The sequence below is a fragment of the Nothobranchius furzeri genome, chromosome 1 (genome assembly GCF_043380555.1).
Source record: "Nothobranchius furzeri strain GRZ-AD chromosome 1, NfurGRZ-RIMD1, whole genome shotgun sequence".
In the NCBI taxonomy this organism is placed as follows: domain Eukaryota; kingdom Metazoa; phylum Chordata; class Actinopteri; order Cyprinodontiformes; family Nothobranchiidae; genus Nothobranchius; species Nothobranchius furzeri.
The window spans coordinates 51,626,389-51,651,896 of record NC_091741.1 but is presented as its reverse complement, the minus strand read 5'-3'; the positions used below and the strand labels follow the sequence as shown (position 1 = coordinate 51,651,896).

General features: G+C 44.8%; 1 protein-coding gene across 7 annotated transcripts in view; it reads left to right on the top strand.

The window, feature by feature from the left end:
* foxp2 (forkhead box P2) overlaps positions 1 to 25,508 on the top strand; it is a 116,675-nt gene that overhangs the window by 79,497 nt on the left and 11,670 nt on the right. For all 7 annotated transcript variants that reach the window (XM_015957454.3, XM_015957436.3, XM_015957462.3 and 4 more), the window contains 7 exons: positions 8,538 to 8,675; positions 10,618 to 10,707; positions 12,300 to 12,480; positions 13,772 to 14,057; positions 16,211 to 16,315; positions 21,294 to 21,381; positions 22,755 to 22,838. In XM_015957454.3, the coding sequence (XP_015812940.1) occupies positions 8,538 to 8,675; positions 10,618 to 10,707; positions 12,300 to 12,480; positions 13,772 to 14,057; positions 16,211 to 16,315; positions 21,294 to 21,381; positions 22,755 to 22,838 (972 nt within the window). The remainder of the gene's footprint in view (positions 1 to 8,537; positions 8,676 to 10,617; positions 10,708 to 12,299; positions 12,481 to 13,771; positions 14,058 to 16,210; positions 16,316 to 21,293; positions 21,382 to 22,754; positions 22,839 to 25,508) is intronic.

Below are 25,508 nucleotides of genomic sequence, written 5' to 3'. Positions count from 1 at the left end.
GCCTGACTAATTCTATCCTCTTGCTCATCGCTGCTTCTCAGGAGTTGATGATGCAGAGGCAGGAAGCTCTGGCATTCACACGCGTGTGCATGTGAAGTACAGAAAACAACAGTCCCACAAACACTCGTGCAAGCGCACCAAGCTGTTTCACCACATTTGCGTAATGTGACAGGTCTATTATTACACACTAAGCCCACGGGAGCGCTCAATAAACACCTATTTCTTCCTGTAAATCCTCCTGTCCCCGCCATGCTGCTTACACGGCTCTCCCAAGGCACACAACACCCTCTTGTCTCTGCTCCTTTCTCCTCAGCTCATCTCTCCTCATGTTCTTGTGTATGGCAATCCCCACCCCCCCCACCCCCCCACACACACACACAAAGGTATTTATACACTGACATTTGGAATACAAATAAAGAAATGCGGACAAGGAGAGGCGGAGAGGATTACAGAGGGCTGTGAATCTGACAGTCATATAATGCATCCTTGAAAAGTGTGTGCTCAAACAAACACACAGTTAGTTTTAGACTGATGACTTTGTCCAAGTCTCAGTCCATCGTGGGGGACTCAATAAAAAACAGAACACGCTCTGCTGTTGGCGACTAGATGAGGACACAACATTGGACGTTATCAGCAAGAAGCAAAATCAGTCGTTGCAAAAACCCTCTAGGGAGAAGTTTCCTTCATGTCAGGGTTATGTGGGTCTTATAAATTTGATCTCAAATGCAAACTTTTCTCATCTTATTCAAAAGTTTGGTGCAAAGCCCTCCCAACAATTTTAGATTAAATATGCAACTCATGCCAGGAAACTATGAAACCTTCCAGTCATTTCAAGACTTTTCACAAAGGCCATTGAATGTGGATCACAAAGTTGCTTCCCAGTTACATGCAGGATTACGTGGACATCTGCCTCCCTCTCACTCTGATGTGGAGCTACAAGAGGCAGTAATATTTATATTTGTTTGCCAAGTCTACGCCCAGCCCTACCAGAGAGGAAGAACTGAGGAGGAGGATGCACAAAACCTAAAGGAAACACAAACATGGGTGTGATGGTGAATCAGAGGAGGGTGAAAGAGAGTTGGACTGAAATACTTTGCTGACATCAAACAAAAGTTTGAATGCTTGAAGTAGATGTTTTCTTTTTTCTTTTTTCCATGGCACTGGAATGGTCGAAAATAAAATGTAGAAGATCATCAGGAGGTCTTTTGTTCCCTCTTAGGGGGGGAAACTCCCACTGGGTTTAAATCTGGGACTCTCCACCATTTGACCTTAGAAGTGAAGAAGCCTCTCGGATGAGAGGTGAGACGTCTTCAAGCAACTCAAAGAAGTCCAGACGCTTTTCTTTCAAAGCTCATTAGACTACAATGACCTGGATGACTGAGAACCTTCACAGACAGGTCAAAAATAAAAAACACACAATCACCCTGCAGCTGTGATACAGCGTCTCTTTGCATGTAGCAAGGTTTAGCAAAAGTTAAGCCTGATCTGCGTCGGTGTGGAGACACGAAACGCCGTTATGCGTCGGCGCAAGGGCTCCCCGACAGGCTCACAGAGGGTGATGGAGACATGCTCAAAATTTCAAGCATCCGTTGAAAGCGACAGAGACCGCAAGCTTGTGATTGGTCAGGATGCCGCTTCCTGTATATTCCTCACCAACACCGGTAAAAAGTAAACAGATATTTAGCGGCAGATGCTGAACAGATTGAAGAACGCATCGCGGAAAAAGTCAGAAAATATGAACATTTATTCACCCGAGAGTGAAGGAGTACAAAATACGGAGCAAATGTGGACGGAAGCTATGGGAAATGTGGGTTTAGGTTAAGTTCGGATGTGAAAACCTTTCCGACACTCCGTGTGCGTCTCTCCATTGCAGAGCTCACTGAGAAGCATGAATCAGGCTTTAGTGTGTTTCATTGCTGCTTTTTAAAGTTGGTGTTTACATTGGAACATTTCTAGTAAAGTCACAGGAGTGATTCACCGGGCCTTTCTACCGTTTAGGCGGCGCGTAACCTCCACAAACGGATCGTGCAGCTATTAGGCTCCGCTGTAATCGATGGGTGCGTTTCCACGGGGACGCTTTGGGACGCGTTGCTTATGCTTCAAGTTTATTTTTTATGAGCTCAACGGTACAGATTGGTCCGGACAGGAAGTCAAAGATGGACGCAGTGTAAAAATGTGAAAACTTTAAGAATAATAGTCATATGGAGATTTCCAGTTGCTTAACTAGAAAAAAAAAATGTATGCTATGACTTGTGACGCCTCTGTAGCCGAAGTAAATAAAACAAAATAAACCACTGCAATTTGCAATCCTCCCGATATTTTGTGACCTCACAGAAGCAACTGGGTAGAGCGCTTTCGCTGCCGTCTTGAGTCTGAAATGCTCCTTAATGTTACACGCTGCTTATGCATCCAGTGGAAAGCCATGGTAAGTGAACGTCGTTTCAGTGATGTTTGCTAATGTGAGAGGAGTTGTAGTGTGTAGGAGTAGCTGCTCTGGTTACGTGCATTTCTACCAAATGATATTTTCTATTAAGACTCAGAGTTACAGACTTGAGCAGGTCAAGTATGACATCTGCTGGATTCAGAACAGGAGGTGCACCCACAGGAATTAGATATCAATTAAAGTAATTGTTGACTAATCAAAATGAACAATGGACTGATTAGTCTAATGTCAAAGTTGTCACCCATTGGAGCCCTGATCTGTAGGCGTTAGATGCTTGTGAGTGTGCACCTCTCCATATTAGTGATCACCTACTTCATTTCCTACCCCTCAGCCTGCTTTTTCTCTGGCTACCAGGCTGTGAATGCATTTTCACAAGACTTCCAACTTTAGTTTTATCTGCACACTGTTCAGCCCCAAGGATTAAAGAAAACGTTCAAGCTTGTACAGATCACAAAGGATGTTGTTTCAGCTCGGTTTTCTGTGTGGTTGCGGCTTTCAGCCCGGAAAAGTCCAAACGACCGTGGGCACTGGGCCATCCGAGGAAGTGTCACACTTTTAAAGGTCAACTCGGCACACTTTCAGCAGCGAGCCAATATCGTCTCAATGGCAGCTGCTTATTGGCTTTCATCCAGAACACATGTACAGTCACACATAAACGCAAGGAAAAGGGCTTTGACACAAAACGAGTGCAGGTTAGCTGACTCCGGTGTGCATGGCGAAAGGATGCTAGTTCACATTTACATTTATGAATACATCTTTCTGCTGCATCCCCTCTGGTTGGATCTGAAAATAGAAAAAAATTATCACAGCGGAGGGGGAGGGAAAAGAAGAGTGTGTGTGTGGGGGGGGGGGGTATTATGTTATTCATGAGGAAAACTTCTGTTGACTCTGTGAAAGAAAGAGGGAAAGGAGGAAAAACGTCAGCACATTTTAAGTGAAACACCCTTGGTTACTGCTTTTGTAACCAGAAAACAAGATTTTTTTTTCATGCCCCGCTTTTTTTTCTTCTGCGTTTACACCTACAGGACAAGATTGCTAAATTGCGAGGACAGAGTAGGTTCATCATTGTGATGCAAAATAAGTTGAAATGCAACCCCAAGGCGAGGCAGCTGAGTTTGGAGGGATCAAGAGAAAGTGAGAGGGAGGGATAAAAAAAAAGGTAGCTCAGACCTTTGATGTAGCAGCAACAAATTTACCTTGTGACAGAAGATACATGGGTGCAATAAACGAGTTATACCAGCCCTTACACATGCAATCAGATGATTCCGGCCAGGGTGTTAATTGGATCCTAACCGGCAGATCTGATACGCCCGGGCCCCGGTGGTGAGGGGGAAAGCCTTTCCAAGTGATGAACTATAATTCACTGAGCTGCTTGAAGCACTTGTAATTTACTGTGTGTCACTGATGAAGAGGCTGATCCAGTGGAGGCCATATTACCTGCAACATCAGAGGGAAACGCTCCCCTCCTCCTCTTCGTCTTCCTCCTTTCACCTGTTCTTTCTATTTCAGCTCTCTTCCCTTTGTAACTCCCTCTTTTTTCTGTCTCTATCCCTCTCTCTCCTTTGCTCCCGTTTAGGGAGGCAGGCGATTATCAGCCGGGAGTGAACTGTGCCAGTTTAGAGATAAAGGTGGGGCTGATAATGAAACAAACAATGTGCACGAGCCGTGTTGCTCCACCACACCAGTGTACGCTACATTCAAGAGGCCTAATCGCCGAGTTTTTACATGTAGAGATAAATCAATATGGAAATGGTGCGCGCTCCTCGGGCATTTTTATTAGATGCTTTTACATGATGGCTCTTTATGTCATGATAAATTGCACTTACCGCTGCCAAACTGCTTTAGAAATAGATTTAGGGAAACACTGAGTAATCAACTTAACTTCAGTCCCAACAATCCAGAGTATCGATCCTCCTAACGCGCTTTTGAGTTGAACTTCAGAGTCCAGTCCAGCTGGTCAGTGGTGTATTCTGGTCCTCTAGTGGACTGTCCTGGCTACTGGTGTGACCACCTTTGTCAGTAATTGACTAGTAAATGAACGGTGCAACGGAAAGCGAGTTGACGGTGGTCAGCGTTTCGGTCCAGTGCTCCCGTGGGATGTCGAAGAGACTGAGGTGGAGCGACGATGTGGTAAAGAGGTGGACAAGCTGTTCCCTTTTTGCTTGATTTCTTAATCTCCTTTTTTTCCGTTGGTAAAATGAAGACAGTTGCTTAATTAGCAGTCACTCTCCTCCCAAAGAACCCCGACCATGGAAGACAAGGAACCCTCAGTTTCTCATTGCATTTATCTTTGCTGTGACACAGCCAAGTTCCCTGTCCAGAGTGACAGGATGGTCCGTCACTGATAACGGCTCCACTTCTGTCTTATTAACACGAATTGATTTGTTTAAAGATCGACTTTACTCTTATTTTTGATACATTTGCAGTGGTTTCTAGTAGGAATGAACGCCTTGTAAGTCAGATGCTCTGGTTTGAGGACGAAGAACTCGGCCGAAGGAAAAAGTGGCAGAACAGGGCAGGGTTTAGAGCCTGGAGACATCGTGCATCTGACTGGCTAATGCAACTCTTTTTGCTTTGCAACGTAGATGCTTTATCTCCACAAATAGCACAAGCCTGAAGGAGTTCTGCTGTGTGGTGGAGTCGCTGATGCTAATAGTTAGCTTCTGCTAGTCAAGTCTCTGCTGTTTCCTGGAAGCTAAAACAACAACAGCCTTCCCCGTCACGAGTCAAGATGGGCGAGTCCATGATTGTTATGTGACAGCGACGCAGATCTGTCAGGCTTTTCCTAACCGAGCGTTTCTTTTTTTGTTGTCTATTTCCTGTCAGAGCAATTGCAGAAAATAGGTGTAGGAGACTATTTTCACATTCAGCCTGCATGTTAAACTCAGAATGGTCAATCATTTTTATAAACTGAGTAAAAAACAATTTCTCAGTGAACCTGCTCTTTAAAAGACAACAAAAGGAAGGAATACTTGGAGACCAGAGCTGGTTCAGTCGTAGAAGCATTGATGTAAAGATGAAGAGACAAATATGCTTAGAGACTCTTGTGGAGGCAGAAATACCTGGACTTGACCTTTTAAAAGCCACAAGAGTCATGAAACCATCTGCTTGTTCTGGGAGAACCCCATCAGTGTTTTTACATCAGGAGCCAATTTAAAGGTGCTCTGTTTTGCTCTTCAGCTCTGAGGGTAAACCACATAACTTCAAGGTTTCTGTCTGACTCATTATTTTGTTTTTCTAACAAGTCACATAAACAAACGGGTTGAAAGGGTGAGCTCAGTGCAAAACGCTTATTATTGTTTTAAATACCCATAAACTAGGTGTTGCATCCAAATCTTCATTACAAAAGCTTGTTTAATTTTCTTTATTAAGACCAACCTTTTTCCGTTATGAAGCACCCCAGTGGCTACGTCAGCTGCAGCTCATTTCCAACAATTTAATAAATCCAATTAATACTTTTTTGTGCACCAGGACTGGAAACACATCCTCTCCTCTTTAAGGATTACAGAGAAACAGAAGCAATTGGATATCACGGCTCCTCTTTCTGAGATAGAGAGTCTATTCACGCTGCGTGGATGTTTACGCCACTGCCAGCGTCTACTAAATGCTCATTAATTTTATCCCTTCGTGGCAAAATCATTTCAAGGAGAGGCAATTCAGCCTCCTGTTCCTTTCAATTCAGCGCTCACGTCAATCAAGCCCTCCTGCAGGATCCTGCAGAATGGAGGTGTTATATTGCCGCAATTATCATGTCATATACTCGAAAATGTAAATGAACGTGTGTGTAAAATTAAATTTATGGGTTGTCAGTGAAGAATAAGAACCAGGAGAGCAATTACTTATCTGCTTTCATCTTGGAGCCTCTGATACGTGGAGCAGAAAAGCATGCAGTTAAATGTGGGAATTAGCATTGTGCTGCACTTCACAGTGGATGTGGGCCAGTGCCTTTTCTCCCCTCTTTTTATTTCCTTTTTTTTTCTGAGTGATTATCACCCATTTCGTAATGACGGCAAAGCTTGTGTATTTCATAACCTGCTTTCTGTTTCCGGTTAGCATCATTATTGTTATTATTTTTATATCTCGGTTGAGTTTGTTTGGTTTTATTGAATGTTTCTGAAATCCTACATAATTCAACTACAGATACCTGACTGGTTTTTCACCACCCACAGATTTTACAATTTATATCTAATTCTGCTTTACATATATATGAGCATACATTCGCAGTAAATCCTACATGTCTGCATCCTATTTTGTGAACCTAAACATGTTTGAGCCGGCAGCCAATTAATGGCCTAAATGCGTGCGTCTCCGGTGTTGTTTCTCTGCTGCACTTGTCCCATTGTAATGGCATCTAACACAAAACCAGGAGTGACTGCGGGGGTAATTACTCACCTTGCAAATGCACCTTTAAGAGTTAATAACATCCAAGGTGTAAGCACATCATTTGCATAATTACACACGGACTGTTTAATTTGCAACTTTTGACAGCTTTTGTTCGACGACTCGTTTATTGTGAATGCAATTTCTTTGGCGCCACCTCATCGAGAAGTCCAAAGAAGAAGATAAAAAAAAATAGATGAACCACAACATCCTCCTCCACCTTCGATGGAGTCCCTTCTCTCTAAGACCCTAATGAACAATGGAGGCAGGATTTGTTTGAATATGAATATGAATGTGCAGCGGGGCCGGCTGGAAGTTGACCTTCAGCTGTGATTTTCAGTTCATCAGGATTAGTCAAGGCGGGCGATCAGGAGCCACTAATGCATAATGACTTCTAAAATGAAAAATGTGTAGTGACCATGCAAATGTCTCAGCTAATCAAAGAGGGGGGAGAAAAACCTGAGGTGGGGGGTGGAGAGCCAAACAAGGACGTGTCAAGGCCTGACAGAGGGAGAGGAAAAGCAAGGAGGAGGGAGGACGGAGAGACATGCAAGGAAAGTAATCAAGCCAGCTTGATTAGCTGGCGATGAGGACAGGGATGTCTTATTGGCCCCTTGACACACCATATAGGCTAGCTACTGTCATGGCTGCTCTAGCCAAACACTGTTGCAATTAGAATCAGCGAAGGTGTCACTCTGTGTTGATGTTTTAGCTGCACTGAATTACCTCTCTCGTGCAGGATTCAGCTCTGATTATAACATATATTAGTGTGTTATTGGGCCAGAAACTGCAGCAGCTCAACCCAAGCAGCACATTTATGTATTTTCCTACAAAAGTGGTTTAATTTTTAAGCAGCTATGAGCTCCACAGTAAAGCTGTTCTCCCGTTAGAGCATGCTCGCTGTCAAAGACAGCAGAAAACATATTGTTTTCTTATTGATCTGCTGCCTCAGAAGTTGCGAGCCATGGCGCCTGAGAGGAATTCAGAAGATGCTCCGTGATATGTCCTTGTTTTTCCTACGGTGACGTTCGTTTGCCATATTCAACGTTTCTGTTTGATGATTAATGTCTGGAGAAGCCACGTCCGAGGACTAATGAAATCTAAGAAGTCCTGATGGTGTGTTTTTTTTCCTCTCTGTTCTAACCTTAAAAAATGCTTTAGGTGAACCCCCAAACTCAACAGCTGATTGTTCTAGCCACATGTCCACTTCATCAGCGTCGTTTTAATCAACTTCAGAGTTGTGCATTTTCGCAATAGCAGCACTGATAGGCACGCTACAGTGGGGGAGTTCAAGGGTCCTGCTAATTAAGGTCTATGTCTATTTAAATCCTGGCTTTTCCCAGCAGGATAAAAAGCAGGAAAATAAGATGAGCAATACAGAGGCGCAGCACCCATCTGTCCTTCAGCATCTCCTCTAGGCTGCCAAACGTCACGGCCATGAGAGGCCTGCGCTCCCTACCTCTCCAACCACCAATTACCATACTCCCAGTAGATCCAAGCCACAGCCTGATGCATTTTCCTGTTTTTCAAACTTTCTCCTATTTTCCTCATCTCATCATCCGTCTCACCTGCTCTCCTGTTGTTTGCCTTCCTCCGCTGTCTCCGTTTTCACATTTATTGCATCTTGTTTGTCTTGCCCTGCTCTGTGTTGGGTTTTTTTATTTATTTTTTTGTTCCTCGTTTCATCATTTCCTCTCTCATCATCCGTGTCCAGGTTCCAGTGTCGGTGGCCATGATGAGTCCCCAAGTGATCACGCCACAGCAGATGCAGCAGATCCTTCAGCAGCAGGTGCTTTCCCCGCAGCAGCTCCAGGCCCTGCTCCAGCAGCAGCAGGCTGTGATGCTGCAGCAGGTACGTGGAAACAGCCTTGTAAAGCGAGAGAAAAACAAAACAAACACGTTGACACAAACACCACAGCTCTTGCAGGAACACGCGCACCTTGATGCAAGCTGTGCCTTGTTAGCAGCAGGCTGCTTTGGTAGGAATACACACACAAAGGCACAGAGATGTAGATGCACGAATGCTGCTGAGGAAAACTTTTATTTACTGTCTGAGCTGAAGAATCCTGTTAAACCAGCTGCTTTTATCTCATATTTAAATGGTTCTCTTTAGATAGTGTCAACGTTAACCTCCACAGAGCCCTGAGTCACCACGGTGTCCTTGACACGCTCACCAAGAAGATTTCTAAATTGACGTACTTGTTCATGTCGCCTCCAATTAACTGTCTCTGGTGTGTCGCTGGTTCAATTCCCTGACAAGCATCCATCAGGGACAAGAAGCTGAATGATAGCTGATGGATGATGTAATATTTGGACTCGGCTTGATGGCACACACTCGGCGCGGTCCGTTGTCAGAGCTGAAATGCTTTTCTCATTCAGAGATTTGATTAAGGAAACGAGAATAGTTTAATTAAAGGTGTCAATCAATCTGATTATCCCCCTTCGTTACCGCGCCACAACTCCAGATTCAGTCTCAGTGCATTTATTGTACGTTGTTGCACAGCAGTTTAAAAGCCAGTGGGTGACTTAAACATTTATTTTCCTTTATTTTTAACTATTTGTCTCATTTTAAGACTGGTTCTAAGAGGGATTATTCATTGTATGTCAGCCTCAGCACCGGGGCAGCCAGTTCTACAGAAGTGTGGATCTAAAGAAGTGTTTCAAAAATGTGTAAAACAGCACAAAATAAGATTCCCGCTTCTCCCTCCTACTGGTTGAAAGTGGAATTACAACAGTCGTGAACTTAACGGCTGCTGCCTGCTGTAGCTAGCGCTAAAAACGAGCTAATTCTAACACAAGCCAACTAAATAAGTCATGAAGTTAAAAGATACAAACTGTTGGAAAAGAAATAGTATTACTTACAAGTCCAGTAGCAACAAAGCCAGGTCACCATCAGTTTGTGATTTTGTAGCCTCCTTTAGCTCTCTCGGTGTTCCCTCTGGTTTTAGCTCTTTGCGTCACCTCCAAAGACATTACTCTGTTACTTTTTCTTCCAATCTCCACCATGCCAACAATTCAATTCAAGTTTATTTATATAGCGCCAAATCACAACAAGTTGTCTCAAGGCACTTCACATAGTAAACATTCCAGTACAGGTCAGTTCATTAAGCCAATCAGTAAAAAGTTTCCTATATAATTGCATCGAGTCACTGACTGGTGTCAGTGACTTTACAGCAATCCTCATACTAAGCAAGCATTTAGCGACTGTGGAGAGGAAAACTTCCTTTTAACAGGAAGAAACGCAACAAGCAAACTTCTTCTTGTGCTTTTTATTGAGGATTATCAAACTGCAAAAGCTAACTGCTAGCCTTGATATCAGCTACTGGAACAGCAAACAGCTATAGCCATAAAGCAGGTAGAGACTTCCCACTAGTGTACCTAGCTGAACCACACAACTGGTACGTGTAGTTTCTGGTCAGCAAAGGCTTCAGACTGCTGTCCAATGTGACGTTGGTCAAGTTTATGGCTCAAGAACCACTGACACCAATTTGAAAGCATTAGCTTGAAGTGTTAAAAATTCTGCTGTGTTCCTTTAAATACAATAAAAAGCTTCAAAATTCATATTGGCAAAATGCTTTAGCTAGAGCAAATGTAGAATAGGCACTAATAAAAAAACATTATCAATAATTACAAGTAGCTTTAATGTAAATAAACATCTTTTTAGAGTCTGAATCAATGGATTTCGTCTGTTTCTTTGGACTTAAATTTTGACTACCAAGTGTATTATTAGATTTTGTTTAGGGGGGGACTTTATATTCACCTTTTCCTTGTTGTTTGTCTGTTTGTTTCGACAGCAACACCTGCAAGAGTTTTACAAGAAACAGCAGGAACAACTTCATCTGCAGCTTCTCCAGCAGCAGCATCCTGGCAAGCAGGTTAAAGAGGTAGATCCAACACACCTCCAACAGTTCAACAGGTCTTCATTATAAAAGGAGACACTTTGAGAGAAAGTTGACACATTCATGCTAGTGAAACCAGACTAGCCAAAGTCCAGCACACAGACAGTGCCAGCTGTATTTTTGTAGCCATTTCTGCTTCTTTCAATGAAGTCTGACTTTATTAATAACCAGTTTCAAGTGCAAGATATTGTGGACTTATTCGTAGAAAGATGACCAGAGACAAAAGAAACCCTGCATCCATTCTTTAATAAACTGTTTCTGAGCGTACAAACACACACAGAGCTCCAGTAGATGCCACTCATAAATCACAGTGACAGGCAGCTGGTCAGCAGACGTGTCTCGTTCCTCTCGGCTAGCAGAAGAGCGGACATGACAGCCTTAAGCATATTTGCGTAACAGTGTTGATGCTGAACCCTGGGAGCCTGTCTGGGGCCACATCCAGACAGCTTGGAAGCATTTAAATTGATAAGAAAGAGGAAAAAAATAACACATAAACGCACACGATTCTTTTTTATTTTCTCTGTGATGCACCTCTCGGTGTCGCCTCAATCAGCCCATTATGCTGCTCCTTACAGGAAGTCACAACTGACCTCCCGGCGGCTTTGTTTCTGTTTGGATTTGTGAATAGAGTTTTGCAGGGGCCCCGCCATCAAATATGGAATAGAAATTGCTCTTTTATTTCTCTGGAGGCGCACTGGAGGGCTGTTGTGGTGGGGGGCGAACCGTCTTCCTCCACAGGTCTATTATGCAGCCTGTTTTCCAGTGAGTGCATCACAAGTTTCACCCCTCCCCGCCCTAGCCTCAGCCTCTTCATTTCTATACTTGTTTTCTTTTCCAGGTGCACTTTAAAGTAGGCGTGCAGGAATAAGAGTCTAAAAGAAAGATTTTTGTTTGTTTTTAAAAGCTAAACTCAAAAATAAGCATTCAGAGTTAGTTATGCTTTAATCACTGCTTTAGTTTTTGCCTTTGGGGTGAATAAGGTTGATACTTTTCACTTTGCTGTTGTTTTTTGCACGAGGGTTTTGCAGCTGGACGAGAGGCCAGTTAGGCAGCAAGGAAAGAAGAAGAAAGAGAGCCAATAGGGAAGCTGCATTCACTTTCACAGGATGCTGCAAATATAAGCAACTTCCCTCTGGCCAAATAAGCTATAACAGACCATCAGGGAAGGCGGGACGATTAACTATCAAGTGTGTGTGTGTGTGTGTGTGGGGGGGGGGGGGTACCATCCTCAAATATAGTATTGTATGAAGTCACAAACTACATCCACAATCGAATTTGTCAGTGTTGCTTTGTGTCTTTTTTTCTCTGTGTGTGTGTGTCACACAGTGAGATAACAAGCAGCTTCACTGTGGTACAGCCCAAGAAAACAGGAGGGAAGAGTCAGTAGCAGACAGAGAGAAAACCTGCAGACAGAGAGAGGAAGAAGAGAGGGGTAGCTAAGGTCACAGCAGACGAGTGACTTGCTTCGTCGTCTCTCCCGCTTTCAGCTGTTAATTCCTCTGTAATTTTCACTCCCTCCTCTTCGCTGTGCTCCCCTCTTCCTCCTCTCCTCCTCCTCCTCCTCCTCCTCTCTATAGCAACAGCAGCAGCAGCAGCAGCTGGCCGCCCAGCAGCTCGTCTTCCAGCAGCAGCTCCTGCAGATGCAGCAGCTCCAGCAGCAGCAGCACCTGCTCAACATGCAGCGGCAGGGCCTGCTCTCGCTGCCTGGGCCTGCTCCGGGCCAAGCCGCCCTGCCCGGACAGACCCTGCCCCCGCCAGGTAAGCAGAAGAAGGGAGGCATGAGGGGAGGGTGGAGGTAGAAAGAGGGAGCATGAATGTGTTCGTTTTGAGCGTTTAACTTCCTGTCTGCATGCGCGAGTGTTCTTATGTAGGAGTTCCATCGGGTCCTAGTTGATCTCATTTGTATGCTCGTGTCTTCCTGTTATCTTTAAGTGTGTCTGTCTGTCTGCCTTCCCCTCATTCGTATTCTCCTCTATCATCCCATCTCTCCTTAACTCTCCACAAGAATGTTCTGTTCTTCTTCTTCTCTTTCCCTTTCATCTGATTATGGCGTTCTTTGTCTACCTCTGTTGTTTTCTCTCTCTCCACTCTGGCTGTGTTTGTTGTTTTCTATCTGTGTTTCTATTCCCCGGCTCCCCACCCCTCCCTCCCACTTTCACCGGTTGTTGTGTTGTTGTTTACTGCCTTTACTGAGAGGCAGGAGAGATGAGTAAGCGGACAAACAGAGAGGGAGAGGGGGGGAAACAGCTCCTTTTTCTTCTGCCGAACCAAGTAAACACTCATGTTTGTTGTTTACCACTAGACTGGCAGAGACAGAAAAACAACACACGGGTGGATGTTTGACGCAAATCACAGGAGTGGATTGCGTCATTAGTTTTGAAGCTGAAAACAAGTTGATTTTTTATAAATCTGAGGTGGAACAAACATGTTTTACCTCAGGTTTGCAGAAAAATAGACGTCTGGGACTTCTCATGTTGCTGAAGGAAGTTTCATTTGTAATTTTAGGATGTAAATATACTTGTGATCCGGTCAATCTACATTCCTAGCCTCATCTGTGCTCACGAGCTTTGGGTAGTGACCCAAAAAATAGGTCACGGGTGCAAGCAGATGAAACTTGTTTTCTCCGCAGGGTGTCTGGGCTCTCCTTTAGGGATACGGTGAGAAGCTCAGTCATCTGGGAGGGGCTTGGAGTAGATCTGCTGCTCCTCCACATTGAGAGGAGTCAGTTGAGGTGACTTGGGTATCTAGTTAGGATGCCTCCCTGGTGAGGTTTTCCATGCACGTCCAACTGGGACAAGAAGACCTAAAGGAAGACGCAGAACACGATGGAGGGACCGTGTCTCACAGCTTCCCAGGGAACTCCTTGGGATTCCCCCGGAGGAGCTGGTCCAAGTGGCTGGGAGAGGGAAGTCTGGGCCTCTCTGCTCAGGCTGCTGCCCCCGTGACACGACCCCAAATAAGCAGAAGAGAATGAATGTTCGAAATGTTCTTGTAAAAGAAAATTATCAATGCAAGTCTTTCCATTTGTCTTCCTGTTTGATTTCTCCAGGTGGTCTGAGCCCCGCAGAGCTCCAGCAGCTGTGGAAGGACGTGACCGGAGGAGGCGGCCACTCCATCGAGGACAATGGCATCAAACACAGCAGCAGCGGCACCGGCACTTGCACCGGCGTAGGTGGCGGCGGCTTAGACCTCTCCACCAACAACTCCTCCTCAACTACCTCCTCCTCCAACCCCGCCAAAGCATCGCCGCCCATCTCTCACCACTCCATGACCAACGGACAGTCGCCCGCCCTCAACCACAGAAGAGAGCGGGAACGGGAGAGGGAGCGAGAAAGGTAAAGCATCAAAACACTTTTTATTTTCTTCAAAGGATAAAAATAGAGATGGCAGCTGCAGGTTTATCACACACACGTCGGCGCGCTACGGTTTGTTGTTGGAACACATCAGAACTCCTGGGAAAATGGGATGTTTTGTTTACTTATTCAATAGTTTATTAGTGTCTTGTTGATATTAAAGAGACAAAACAAGAGCCTTGTTCTCTCTGGGGACCACACACGACGTTGCTCACACTTATCCTGCACGCACTTATCAAAAGCAAGGAGTGGGAGCCAAGCAGGCAGCCACGCTTCCAACAAACCACTGTCTTGCAGACAAGACAAGGTAACCCCCGTGTACATTAAGTATTTAGTGCTTTCTCTCTTCTTCCCTCTTTTGAAAATTACCTTCCCTGCTTGCGTGTCATGTAAACAGAATACATGATGCCGTGCGTGGCGTTACCAGGATGTTTATCCTTCTGATGGAGTCTTTTGTAAATGCAGCCGAAACACTGACTGTTCACATACGTCTGCCTATCTGGGCCATGCATTATTCAAAGACTTTTCTTGGCTGATATTATAATAAGGGATGTGTGTGGCTGTTTGGTGGAGACCCACTCTGGTGGTGGGAGTGCTGTGTAATTGGTTTAAAGCAGATACCTCCCCAGCATCACTAAGAGGAGGCCAGGGAAGCGGAGGGATCTGTAGAAGGGAAGAGTGAATGAACGGAAACAAGAGAAAGCAAGACAACAAGACTTTTTATCTGCCTGTGTCCCGAAGGGTGTGTGTGTCTCATAATGATCCCACATGGAGCGTTGTCAGGAGTGCTGCGTACTAACACACCACAGATCGATGTGGGGAAAGCCCCTCTGTAAAACACAGCGTGATATCTGCCAAGACTCGCACATGTCGTCATCGACCACACACATGCAGCCACACACACACGCTCTCATTCACATTTTCACCCACGGTCAGACCCACACACACGCACCAGTGCCAAGCCTAAAGGTTAAACTGTCATCTTTAATAGGATGTGCTGTCTAGGCAGGGTCGTAACTTATTTGGGTGCCATTTGAAGAACGCCAGAACACCCCTTCCTCATCCTCAAAGAACATAAGTTACAGAGTGTATTAATCTCCTGATGAAAATTATATGGCTGTCTGGATTTTTAATGTTTACTTGAAAGCCCGAGCCCCTCCTCCTCCTCATAATGGCTTTACAAGATGGGATGGTGGCTTGGGTTGAGACAAAGCTGCGACTCATTCTGGATTTCCATAAGGGAAGTTGGCTGAAGCTATGTCCCACACACACACACACACACACACACACACACACACACACACACACACACACACTCACACACACACGGTCTGTGAGTTACTAAACCTGAGATGCACCCAGAACATATTTTGCCTGTTTCATTATTGGCCTCTGACTCTTTTCTTTTCAGTTTTCAGACATATTGTAATCACTCAGCCGGACGCGTTTTGAGCAGTTATGTAAACCAAGCCGGTGTTTGACGCCTGCCAAACCAACTTTATTTGATGCAATACAAAAAATTGTCCAAATGTATTTTAAAAGTGGCTGAGTTTGTGTGCAGTACCTTCATCGTATCCATGACTTGGTCTCTAACAGCTCCCAAAGTTGTCTCACATTTATCAAACTTTTTCACTCACAGAAACTGAATTAAGGAAGGCTTCTCAGTGGGCTGGTGGTAGACTGACCACCCTGTAAATGGGATATCGGGATTAAAATCCCAGTCGGGTCATACAAAGACTTTAAAAATGGGACCCAATGCCTCCCTGCTCCATGCTCAGCTATAAGAGGTTGGCTTGGGGGGGGGGGGGGGGTGTTAAACTACCAAATAGTCCATGAACGCAGCCGCCGCTGGGGATGGGTCACATGCGGAGGTGTAATTTCACCAGTGTGTGATGATGACTATGGGATTTTACCTTTAGTAGACAGGTCACCAACGTGCAACGACTGCAACCTCCTGAACGTTATTTTCTAATGATGTTTAGGAAGCCGAGGACTTTTGCAAACATTTTAAGGTACTTGGGAAATTCCCACGAATGCTGGTGTCAGTTTGCTGGAGCATATTGATTCTCTTCGCCTCCTTCTGATTTGATCTACTTTTCTCCTGCCTTTGCTCCCCTTTCCCCGCCTGTGTCTAGTTCGCTACACGAAGAAGGTGGAGGAACCCACCCCCTGTACGGTCATGGTGTGTGCAAGTGGCCTGGCTGTGAGACCATGTGCGAGGACTTTGGACAGTTTTTAAAGTAAGAACACTCATTTCCACTATGATGTGGTACTATCTGCCACTGTTGGTGTTTATTGTGCTTTATGTTATGTTGCCTTGCATCTCCAGTGTGCTACCTCCCCTCAGAGGAATAAAAATACCTCCCCATGTTTCGCGGGCCACATTTTGAACCCCAGACAGCTGGTTGACAGGGTTCTGCTCCTGTAACGTGTGACTCAAACCAACTCTGATCCATAACAAATTTCCTTCCCAGTGTGGAGGGCTCTGATAGGTTTGTGAAAACGCGTCAAAAAGCGGATGGTGACTCGCACGGCCGCACACTTACCTCCACAACAAAGGCCCCTATTCACCGTTGTCATGGTGCAGGCGCCAGAGCAAATGAACTCTTCATGCTCCATCAACAATTTAGTTAATTAGCTCATTTGTAATTGGCCGGCTTTGTTGCCAGGATGTTAGCGGGGGGACATCAAAGGAAGAAGGTGTTTGCGGCGCTGCCGATTACAGGTTATCACATTGCCACTCACCGAGAGCCTCTCTCCCTGACTCCCTGCTCTCACACAGAGAAGAAAAGAAAGGGAAAGCTTTAATTTGAATATTCTAATTAGATTTGTAATTAACTGTGAAATAACGATCTGGTGAGCGTTTTTCACGGGCTGTAAATGTCCATGCGAATTCACATAAACTCTGGAAATCAGGACATTTTGCTGGCTTATTTTCCCAGTCATGCATTTCTCTGCAGCATAGACTGTAATAAGGTGCAGAACGCTAAGAAATGCGCTCAGACAAGAAACTAGTCCACCCATGGGGAATGGTGGGTGTAAAATTTAGGTCAGGCTTTTGCTAATTCTACAGCAGCTTGTGAATTAAAGCTAAAAGGAGTGTCTGGATTGAAATGACTCTAATAAACTCTGTTTTTTTTTCAGTCTCTCAAAAACACCGGCAGGCAGTAGATTAGGCTCAATTTTCACACGCTGTCAAGGCATAGAACGTAGTTAAAAGAGACATAATTGACAGCAGTGGATGTAAATGAATCAGACATGAATAGATATTACAATTACAGCCTGACAAGTGTGTTTGCTTATTTCTTGCAGGAAAATGTGACAAATCCATGTCAGAGTCAATATAGTCTCAGTGGAGGAAGAGCACATCCATACGTGTTGTCTGCTGTGGAAGTCCTACAGATCAGAGTCGGGCTGCATGCATTTCAGTGCAGGTAGTTTGCCTTGCAGCTTGGGAGCAAATCTGTGTGTGATCCAGCAAGGCGGCATCGGATTAGCAAGTTTTCTGATAGCGTGTGCGATCAACTTAATGCACTTACTTAAAGCAGCCTGTGTGCTGTAAGGATACCGTGCCCCTGTAGCTTAGCGTGTTGAGGGTCAGAGAAGCGCTGTAAAAGAAAACGATGTGTGGATCCAGGAAGCTGATAAGTTGGAGAAGAAGCGGTTCAACTTCAAAGTTAAAAAAGTGGCGCACGGGTTGGCAGGCAGCTTTGTACGAACACTTTCCCAAACATCAGAACAACACTGTGTCTTGGCTGAGCCCCGCGCGCACACGCACACACACACACACACACACACACACACACACACACACACACACACACACACACCGTACGCCAGCCAGCCAGTGCAAGAAATCAGACACCAACAAAGAAGGCTGGCTCGTCATTAGAACAAAGATGGCTGCTCGGTGGCGTGCCTTGGAGCAGTCATTGTATATGTCAGAGGGAGCCCTTTCAAGTTTCCGGAGATGCCGGGTGACTACACACACACACCGACGCCAACGTGCACGCACACACTCGTCGCGGTTTAAACGGGGTTACATAAAGTGGGTTTCAGATGTAGATGACAGCTCAGATGTTGGTTGTTGGGCGGGGGCCACGTTTGTTGGGAAGGGGAGGGGAGACCCGAGTCAAGCTGCCACCTCGTAGCTCGCTGCAGGAGCTCGGCTGAGCGGCGGTGACACATTCAGTCGTCTACTGTTTTGTTGCATGAAGAAACTTGTCAAGATCAGCATTTAACGGCTGCTTTAAAGTGTTCTCACCTGGAAAAGGTAGCCGCGAGGTGGCTGGCACCCTGAATTAGCTCTGTGATGTTCAAAATGAAATAATATCGCTGCCTGTGTTTCTGGAGTGGCTGGGTGTTTTGGTTCGCAGGTGTGTTTGTGTTAGTTACACAACAAAGAGATGAGAAATGCAAAATGCATTTAGGATAAAGGCTTTTTTTTCCAGAGAAGATTAATAAAACAAGAACTGTAGCTGCTCGCAAAATAAAATAAAGCTAACCCGTCCCCTGTAGCTTTAAATGAATGTCCCACCTTCTCTGACTGGAACAAACACTTTTTCACTCTGCTCTCCTGGTTCTGTGTTAAAATGGCAAAGTCAGTCACTAACCTGAGTGCTGGTGCCCGCCGTAACCTGCCGCTAATTAAACCCACAAGGCAGCAGCCAAATGTCTCTGTCTCTATGTAATGTCCACATGTGGACACAGCCCTCCTGGAAGCAAAGAGCTCCTCCGTGTCTGCTGCACCGTGACAAGACCTTTAAAAGAGAGGGCGGCGCACCACACCAAACACGTTTGAATGTGTCGTGCATTTATTTACAGTTTATACCGTGTGTGTGTGTGAATGCGTGCGTGCGTGTGTGTGTGAATGCATGCACGTGTGTGTGAGAAAGGGGGTCTACGTTTCTGTGCTGGGCCTTCGTAGCCCCTGATAATACACACAGACAATTAGCAGAAGTGAATCATCCATACGTGCTGGCTTGAGTAGATTTATTATTGGGCCCTTAGTGGACGTTGATGGCCCATACATATTCATGGTGGCAACTATGGGGAAAATCCTTGGGAGATCTTTTGTTCTCTTTAAGAGAAGCTGCAGCATTTAATAAAGGCAGGAATCTGGAAAACAGCATCTGTGCCTCTCCTCCTCCTTCACTTTCTGTTGATCAATCTCTCTGTCGTTTTATTTACTGCTGTTAGCCCAAAGTGCTTCATCTCCAAGTCTCTGTTTTCATCTTCTTCATAAGCCGAGCAGATCTCTTAAGAGCTCCTCTAGAAGGAACCATAACAGTAAACCGAAATCTGAAGTTGTGATGATGTAAAGTTGCCCCAGCTCCTGTTTATTTATTTATTTTTGTTATTAAAGTTATTTTCACATTCTAATTATTTGTATTTGACCCTAAACGACACAAAGGGGGTTTCAGTTCAGATTTGCTGTGGACTAAGAATGTTATCTGGTAGAAGACAGACAAAATCAGATAACAGATAAGAAAGGCATGTAAAACCCATTATGGCTCACCAGTAAATAAAGCTTTATTTCATTATGTTTTAGTGTCTCTGCCCTCGTCCCTCCTCCACTCCTCTCTTTGTTTGGCATTATTAATGCTCAGTAGAACACGCTGCCATTTGAATATTTCATAAATACACGTAGTGTTCCTCCTGTAATCGCCTTGCTAACTGGCCAGCGGTGAAAATAAATAAGAAGCTCCGAGTGTCTAGAGGACGGCGGCGAGGCCTCGCGCTCAAACCCCCAACAAGCCGCCAAAGAAATAAGTTGCTCGTCGATGAGATGCAAGCTTAATAAAGTTTTTTCCCTCTTTTTGTAATGAGGTATCTTCAGGGACGGCGAGCAGCCATCTCTGTGCTTTTGAAGCAGCTGTAATTCATGACACACGCCATACATCAAGTGCATAAGATAGCATTATGGGCAGTGAAATGAAAAGGATATTTGCAACATTAGTTCCCTCATCCTGCGAGGGACGTGATTAAATGATTAATGAAATACCCTCTGCCCCCCCTCTTTTCTTTTCCTTTTTTCTTTGCATGCACGTTCTGAAACAGCAATTAGGCACACGGCTGTAGAAATCCACCCCTCTCTGCTGCTGCTGTCCCTCATGCATCCCACTCCCCACCTCTCCTTTTTTATTAATGCCACCTCATTCTTGATAATAATAATAAAAAAAGAAATTTGGAGCATTAGCGGATGAAACGGTTGCAGACTAATTGAAAGGTGCGGAGCTATTGTGATTGCAGACGCTCTGACAGACAGGCAGAGAGAAAGCGGTTGTCTTGTTGTGCAGATAAACACGAGTAGAGGTTGTGTGTTTTTGCTCCGTTGCAGTGTGTGTGTGTGTGAGGTTTTGTACTCCCTCTAATGCACTGGAGGTAGTGCTGTAAATGATCATTGAAGGGTCTGCAAGCTAACCTATAATTACTGGAGATAAAGTGGCAGCTCTGGCATTTCATAAGCACGTCTCCTCAAAGCTTGCTTTGTGAGTTTGTCTCCGATGATCATTTAGACAGATGCTCATTACCCGCAGCATCACAACACTTTAGGAACCCCTCTTCTGCACATATATGTGTTTGTGCACAAAAACGTGTGTGTGTGTGTGCTTTAGCAGCAACAAAGGTCTACTTTAATGGTTGAGCTTTGTGTCCTACAGATGAAATCCAATCAAGACACAACCCCTCATTGACTGTTATGCTGTCTGGCTGCCTTTTTCCTTCTAATGAGGCGAACACACCAGATATATTTAATACGTCTGCAGCGGGATAATGCACCTTCAAGTGAAGAGCGGCCTTTGTGTGTCAAATGTTAAATTGTGTGTATTGTTTTGGATAAATTGAGGCGACGCAGCCGTTTTGCTGCGCCAGCACGTTTTATTCTCAGAAGAAAGCGGCGCTCGGTGTGGCACTGAAGTTAGCCATCTAAACCGGTGCCAGCCTTTTGTCATGTTAAACATGGCGCCGCACGCCATCATGTTGCTTCTAATTACTTTGTTTCAGAGTGGAACAATGGTTTTTAACTGGATCCTATAGATAATTGTCCCTGTATAGAAATAATATCATAAAAACAAAAGAGCGGTGAGGTTGATACTGTAATTACCATCCTCCACCGTTTAGATCCCAGTGGGAACGAAGAACAGTCGTCGTCTTTTCTGGTGTTGACATTTAACGTGTTTTAAAGCTCTCGCCGTCTTGTCCACGTCTCCCCCGCAGGCACCTAAACAGCGAGCACGCCCTCGACGACCGGAGCACGGCCCAGTGTCGAGTCCAGATGCAAGTGGTGCAGCAGCTGGAAATACAAGTAGGTTTCTTCACCAAGCTCCACAAACTCACGCGTGTGGTCGGAGAGACGTTACACAGTCACGACTTTTCCTGTCAAAACTTTATTTTTTGAAAGCTGTGCGAGCGAGAGAAAGGCCACAATGTGGGTCTGCCTAATACTCGCAGACGAGCAGGACCTGCTGAATCCAACAAAGCCACTAAACAAAGGCTTCCTCCGGCCTTACAACCAAAGCCATTATGGCTGTTTTAATTGAATTAAGCCCATGCTTTATTTTCTCTCCTGTCTTTTTTTTTCCTCCTCTTTTTCTTTCCAATTAATAGCGAGCGCATCTCTCCCGCTCTGCTGTGTTAATTAACTGCACTTTGCACCTGAAGAAAGCTCAAAAGGAGGGAACTATTTTCAGTAGGTGGAGCGTGACCTTATTAAGAAGTCATGTTGGATAGATAATGAGAGTGCTGATTGAGTGACATTATTACTCAGCACTGCAGACAGGCACTGCTCTTCCTTTAGAAACAAACAGATGTTTTTGAAACAGGAAATAGTCAAAACTGGGACTCAGCAGCAAACCTGAGCTTCGGAGGTAAAAAGCATGATTAAATCATTTACTTTTTATAGAAAAAGATGAGTTTTAAGCCCATTCATTCCTTTGTGCTGATTCTAACTGTGAAAAGTGTGTCATATTTAAAGGATTAGAGCAGATTTTATAACTTTTTAAAATATATTTTTGTGTTCCTTTGCAAGCTGGATCTGTGACCAATTACAGCAGCGCTGCTTGTCCTGTCTCTTCTCCTCTCTCCTTTTTCCTTCATCCTTTAACCCCATCATCTCTTTCTTTGTCTGTTCACCACGAGAGCCGTCACCAGTAACGAGGCCCAGATCCGTGTGTGTGTGTGTGTGTGTGTGTGTGTGTACACCTGTGTGTACACCAGCTTCCTTTGCTGTTTGATTGCGTGTTTCGTCCCTGGGTGGTAGAGGCGAGGGGCGCAGCCTTTCACGAGGTCCGGTCCCTGTCACTCCACGTGAATTAGATTGATGATGAGCACCGGCTGGGGCCGCTAACTGGACCGGGGAGGCGGGGCCACCTGGCACCCTGTTTGGGAGACCCCTTCACCTCCCAGCAGCTGCTGGCGGCGCTCCATCCCCCCTAACTGTGTCCACAGGACTTTGAGCCGACACTCCAGACCACCTAATTTATAGCCCAACTGGCTTGTTACTGTCAAAGCCTCACTGACCTGAATTCTGCTATTGACTAAAAGATGAAATGCTATTTGTTTTGCCTGACCTATTCCCCCCCCCCCCCCCCCCCCCCCCCAATGTTCTTCCTGCATTCCCTTCCTTTCTCTCCTCTCTAATCGACCCTAATGCACTCTCCTCTCCCTCTCTCTTAACAGCTTTCTAAAGAGCGTGAGCGTCTTCAGGCGATGATGACCCACTTGCACATGCGGCCCTCAGAACCCAAGTCATCTCCCAAACCAGTGAGTGCATATTGCTCTGCCTCCTGTAAACAGCTCTGAAACAGACAGAAAATGAACAGTTTAAAGCTGCTGCACAAGTGAGCGGCAGAAGATGAAACGATGGGATTTGTAACACTGCTTCTTATCGCTCATTGGCGCATTGTGAGAGGACAATAGAGTTTGGTAGTGTATTAGATGGCGGTGCGGCGGAGGCCTGGGCTAAAGCGGCGAGGTCATTTGTGCGTGATAGCTATAATAGCCAAAACAACCTGTTGGCTGCTGATGACTGTTTGGCTCGGTGGCTTCAGCGGCTCTCTGAAGTGGAATGAAAGAGGAGAAGATGTGTCATTTTAACAACAAACAGCTGAAAATGACAGCTCAGCGGCAGAGAAACAGGGATGTTGACTTGAATGCACACAGAGGAGCTGAAATTGGACAAAAAGTATGAAAACACAAACCCAAACGGGTCAGGGAAGAATACAAAATGTCACGGTGAATTTTCAGGCCTTAGATGGGACCGTTATGTTTGGATTTGATGTCAGGATTATATGTTTTTGGAAAAAAAACATTATTTCCACCCCAAATATTAGAAATATTAGACTTGAAAACATAGTTAGCGTCTCTCTGCTGCCTGCTTTCAGTAGGATACACTTCTCAATCACCTCTCATCATAGAGTGTAGATAATCACACGATAGCATAATTATTCCATAATTCCATCAGGATTCAAACCCTTTTTATTATTCAATCTCCTTTTTTTTTGTTTCCATCTTCCAAACTCCAGCAGCTCGGCTCCATCTCGCCCAGCAAAGAATTTGCAGCCCATAATCCGTGCTTGAATATGAATGAATGATGCTAATGAAGTATTGCATTACATAAAGCTCACATGAAAGAGCAGCTAATTGCATCTGATGGCAGGGGCAATTCAGACAGAATTCCTAAATGAACAGTTAAGTCCGTAGTTTTAAGGCTTCCCCGGTTTCTGACGGGAGGTGGGGCGAAGATTTGTGTTTTAACATAATAATTATACGTCCATGGAAGAGGGGATTTAACAGCTAAACAAAGAAAAACAGGTTGAAGAGGTGGTCTATAGATTTGTTTTCATAAGTTAAACTTCCTGCGCTCAGCCGAGGTTTGGATAAGTAGCAGGCTCATTATCAGCTCCATCAAACGTGACATTTTATCATGTTTAGCAGCAGATGACCACCGGATCCTCCTCCGGGCCTCGCCACGCCACGCCGTCCGTCTCTCAAGTCCATTCCACTCCAAAGTCTCACGTCGGACGCATTCCACTTGTAGACTCGCAATTAACACAATTTGGCTTGAATATGTAACAATGTCATTACCATTCCAGCTAAATTAGCTCACGGACTAAAAGGTCAGGAATTTTACACTCGGTTGGAGCCGCTCACATGAGATTTGAGAGGCAAACGTGGAAACGGTGGAAAGGCCGGACCATCATCAAACTGCGTTTGAGCCGAGGAGTGGAGTGGATTAAGAGTCTGTGTTGCTGCACGCGTCCCGTCAGATTCCCATCAGGAACTTTATGGAAGTCACCGCCTCTCTATCCCGGTTGTTTAGTGGATTTGAAGTTTCATTGTCTGATTGAAATTAATTTAAAGTGTCAGAAACCTGCTTGTGCAGAAAGTGATGTAGCATCTAAACTGACCAGAGGATTTGCAGGATCTCCTGACCGGGAGGGGACTCTAAATCCTCACATGATCCAGGAATTTGACTTTCGGTGGGAACGAGCCGAACAGAGCCACTGAAACCTCTTTTTATCGTCTCAAACCAGCAGGACTAAAAGCATAAAAATGCTCTCCGAAAAACCTTTTTAAAATTTTTGTTTATTTTTAGCATTTTATTACCTTTTCCTTTAGATGTCACCATGAAAAGAAACCCCTAGCCAGATGTTTTTTTTTTGATAACTAATATCATTTTTACTGGTTATTTTCTATCCACCTTGTGATTTCCTACAATCAAAACAACTTAAATCCACAAAAAAGCAGCTTGTTGTCTAAACTGCAGGTGGATGAAAACAGAATCCAAAGTAAAAATGTCAATCCGAAGCGTTTCGACCAAAAAAGTCCTCCGCTTATATTTTAAATGACTAAAATCTATTTTATTATAGAGGAAAAATCTGAATAAGTGATGCAGAGATAGAAAATAACAATAAACTGACTCTTGTTTACTCATAGTTCTTAGATCTCACACAGTAAGTTAAAAATCACTAAAATGTCGATAAAAAGAGTTTGGAGTTTGATGGAAAAAGGATAAATAGCCCTGAGAGTGTCGTCCAGCATCACTTCTGATTTTCACAAGCACGTGTCTCTGATGATGGTTTAGATTCGCTGATGGTATCTGTTACAGTCGGCTCCTATAATAGAGCCATAAATTGTCCAGGGTCCGATAACCCGTGTTGTCAGGGTCACGGCGGCAGCAGCGAGACTTTTAGGAGCTCGTTCCTACACTGTGGAAAGATGATGAGTGTTTGTAGTGGGGTGGATAAAGAGGGAGGGAGGGAGGGAGGGGAGGGTGTGATAAATAGAGAGATAAAGAGAGATGGGGCTGGGGATAACACGGAGGCTGATCGTTGGATAATCTCGAACAGCGTGCTCTAATTAGAATTCTTATGATACAATTTGGTGGTTGTAATTAGTGGAGATGGGCTGGCTCCTCTCCACGAGCCTTGT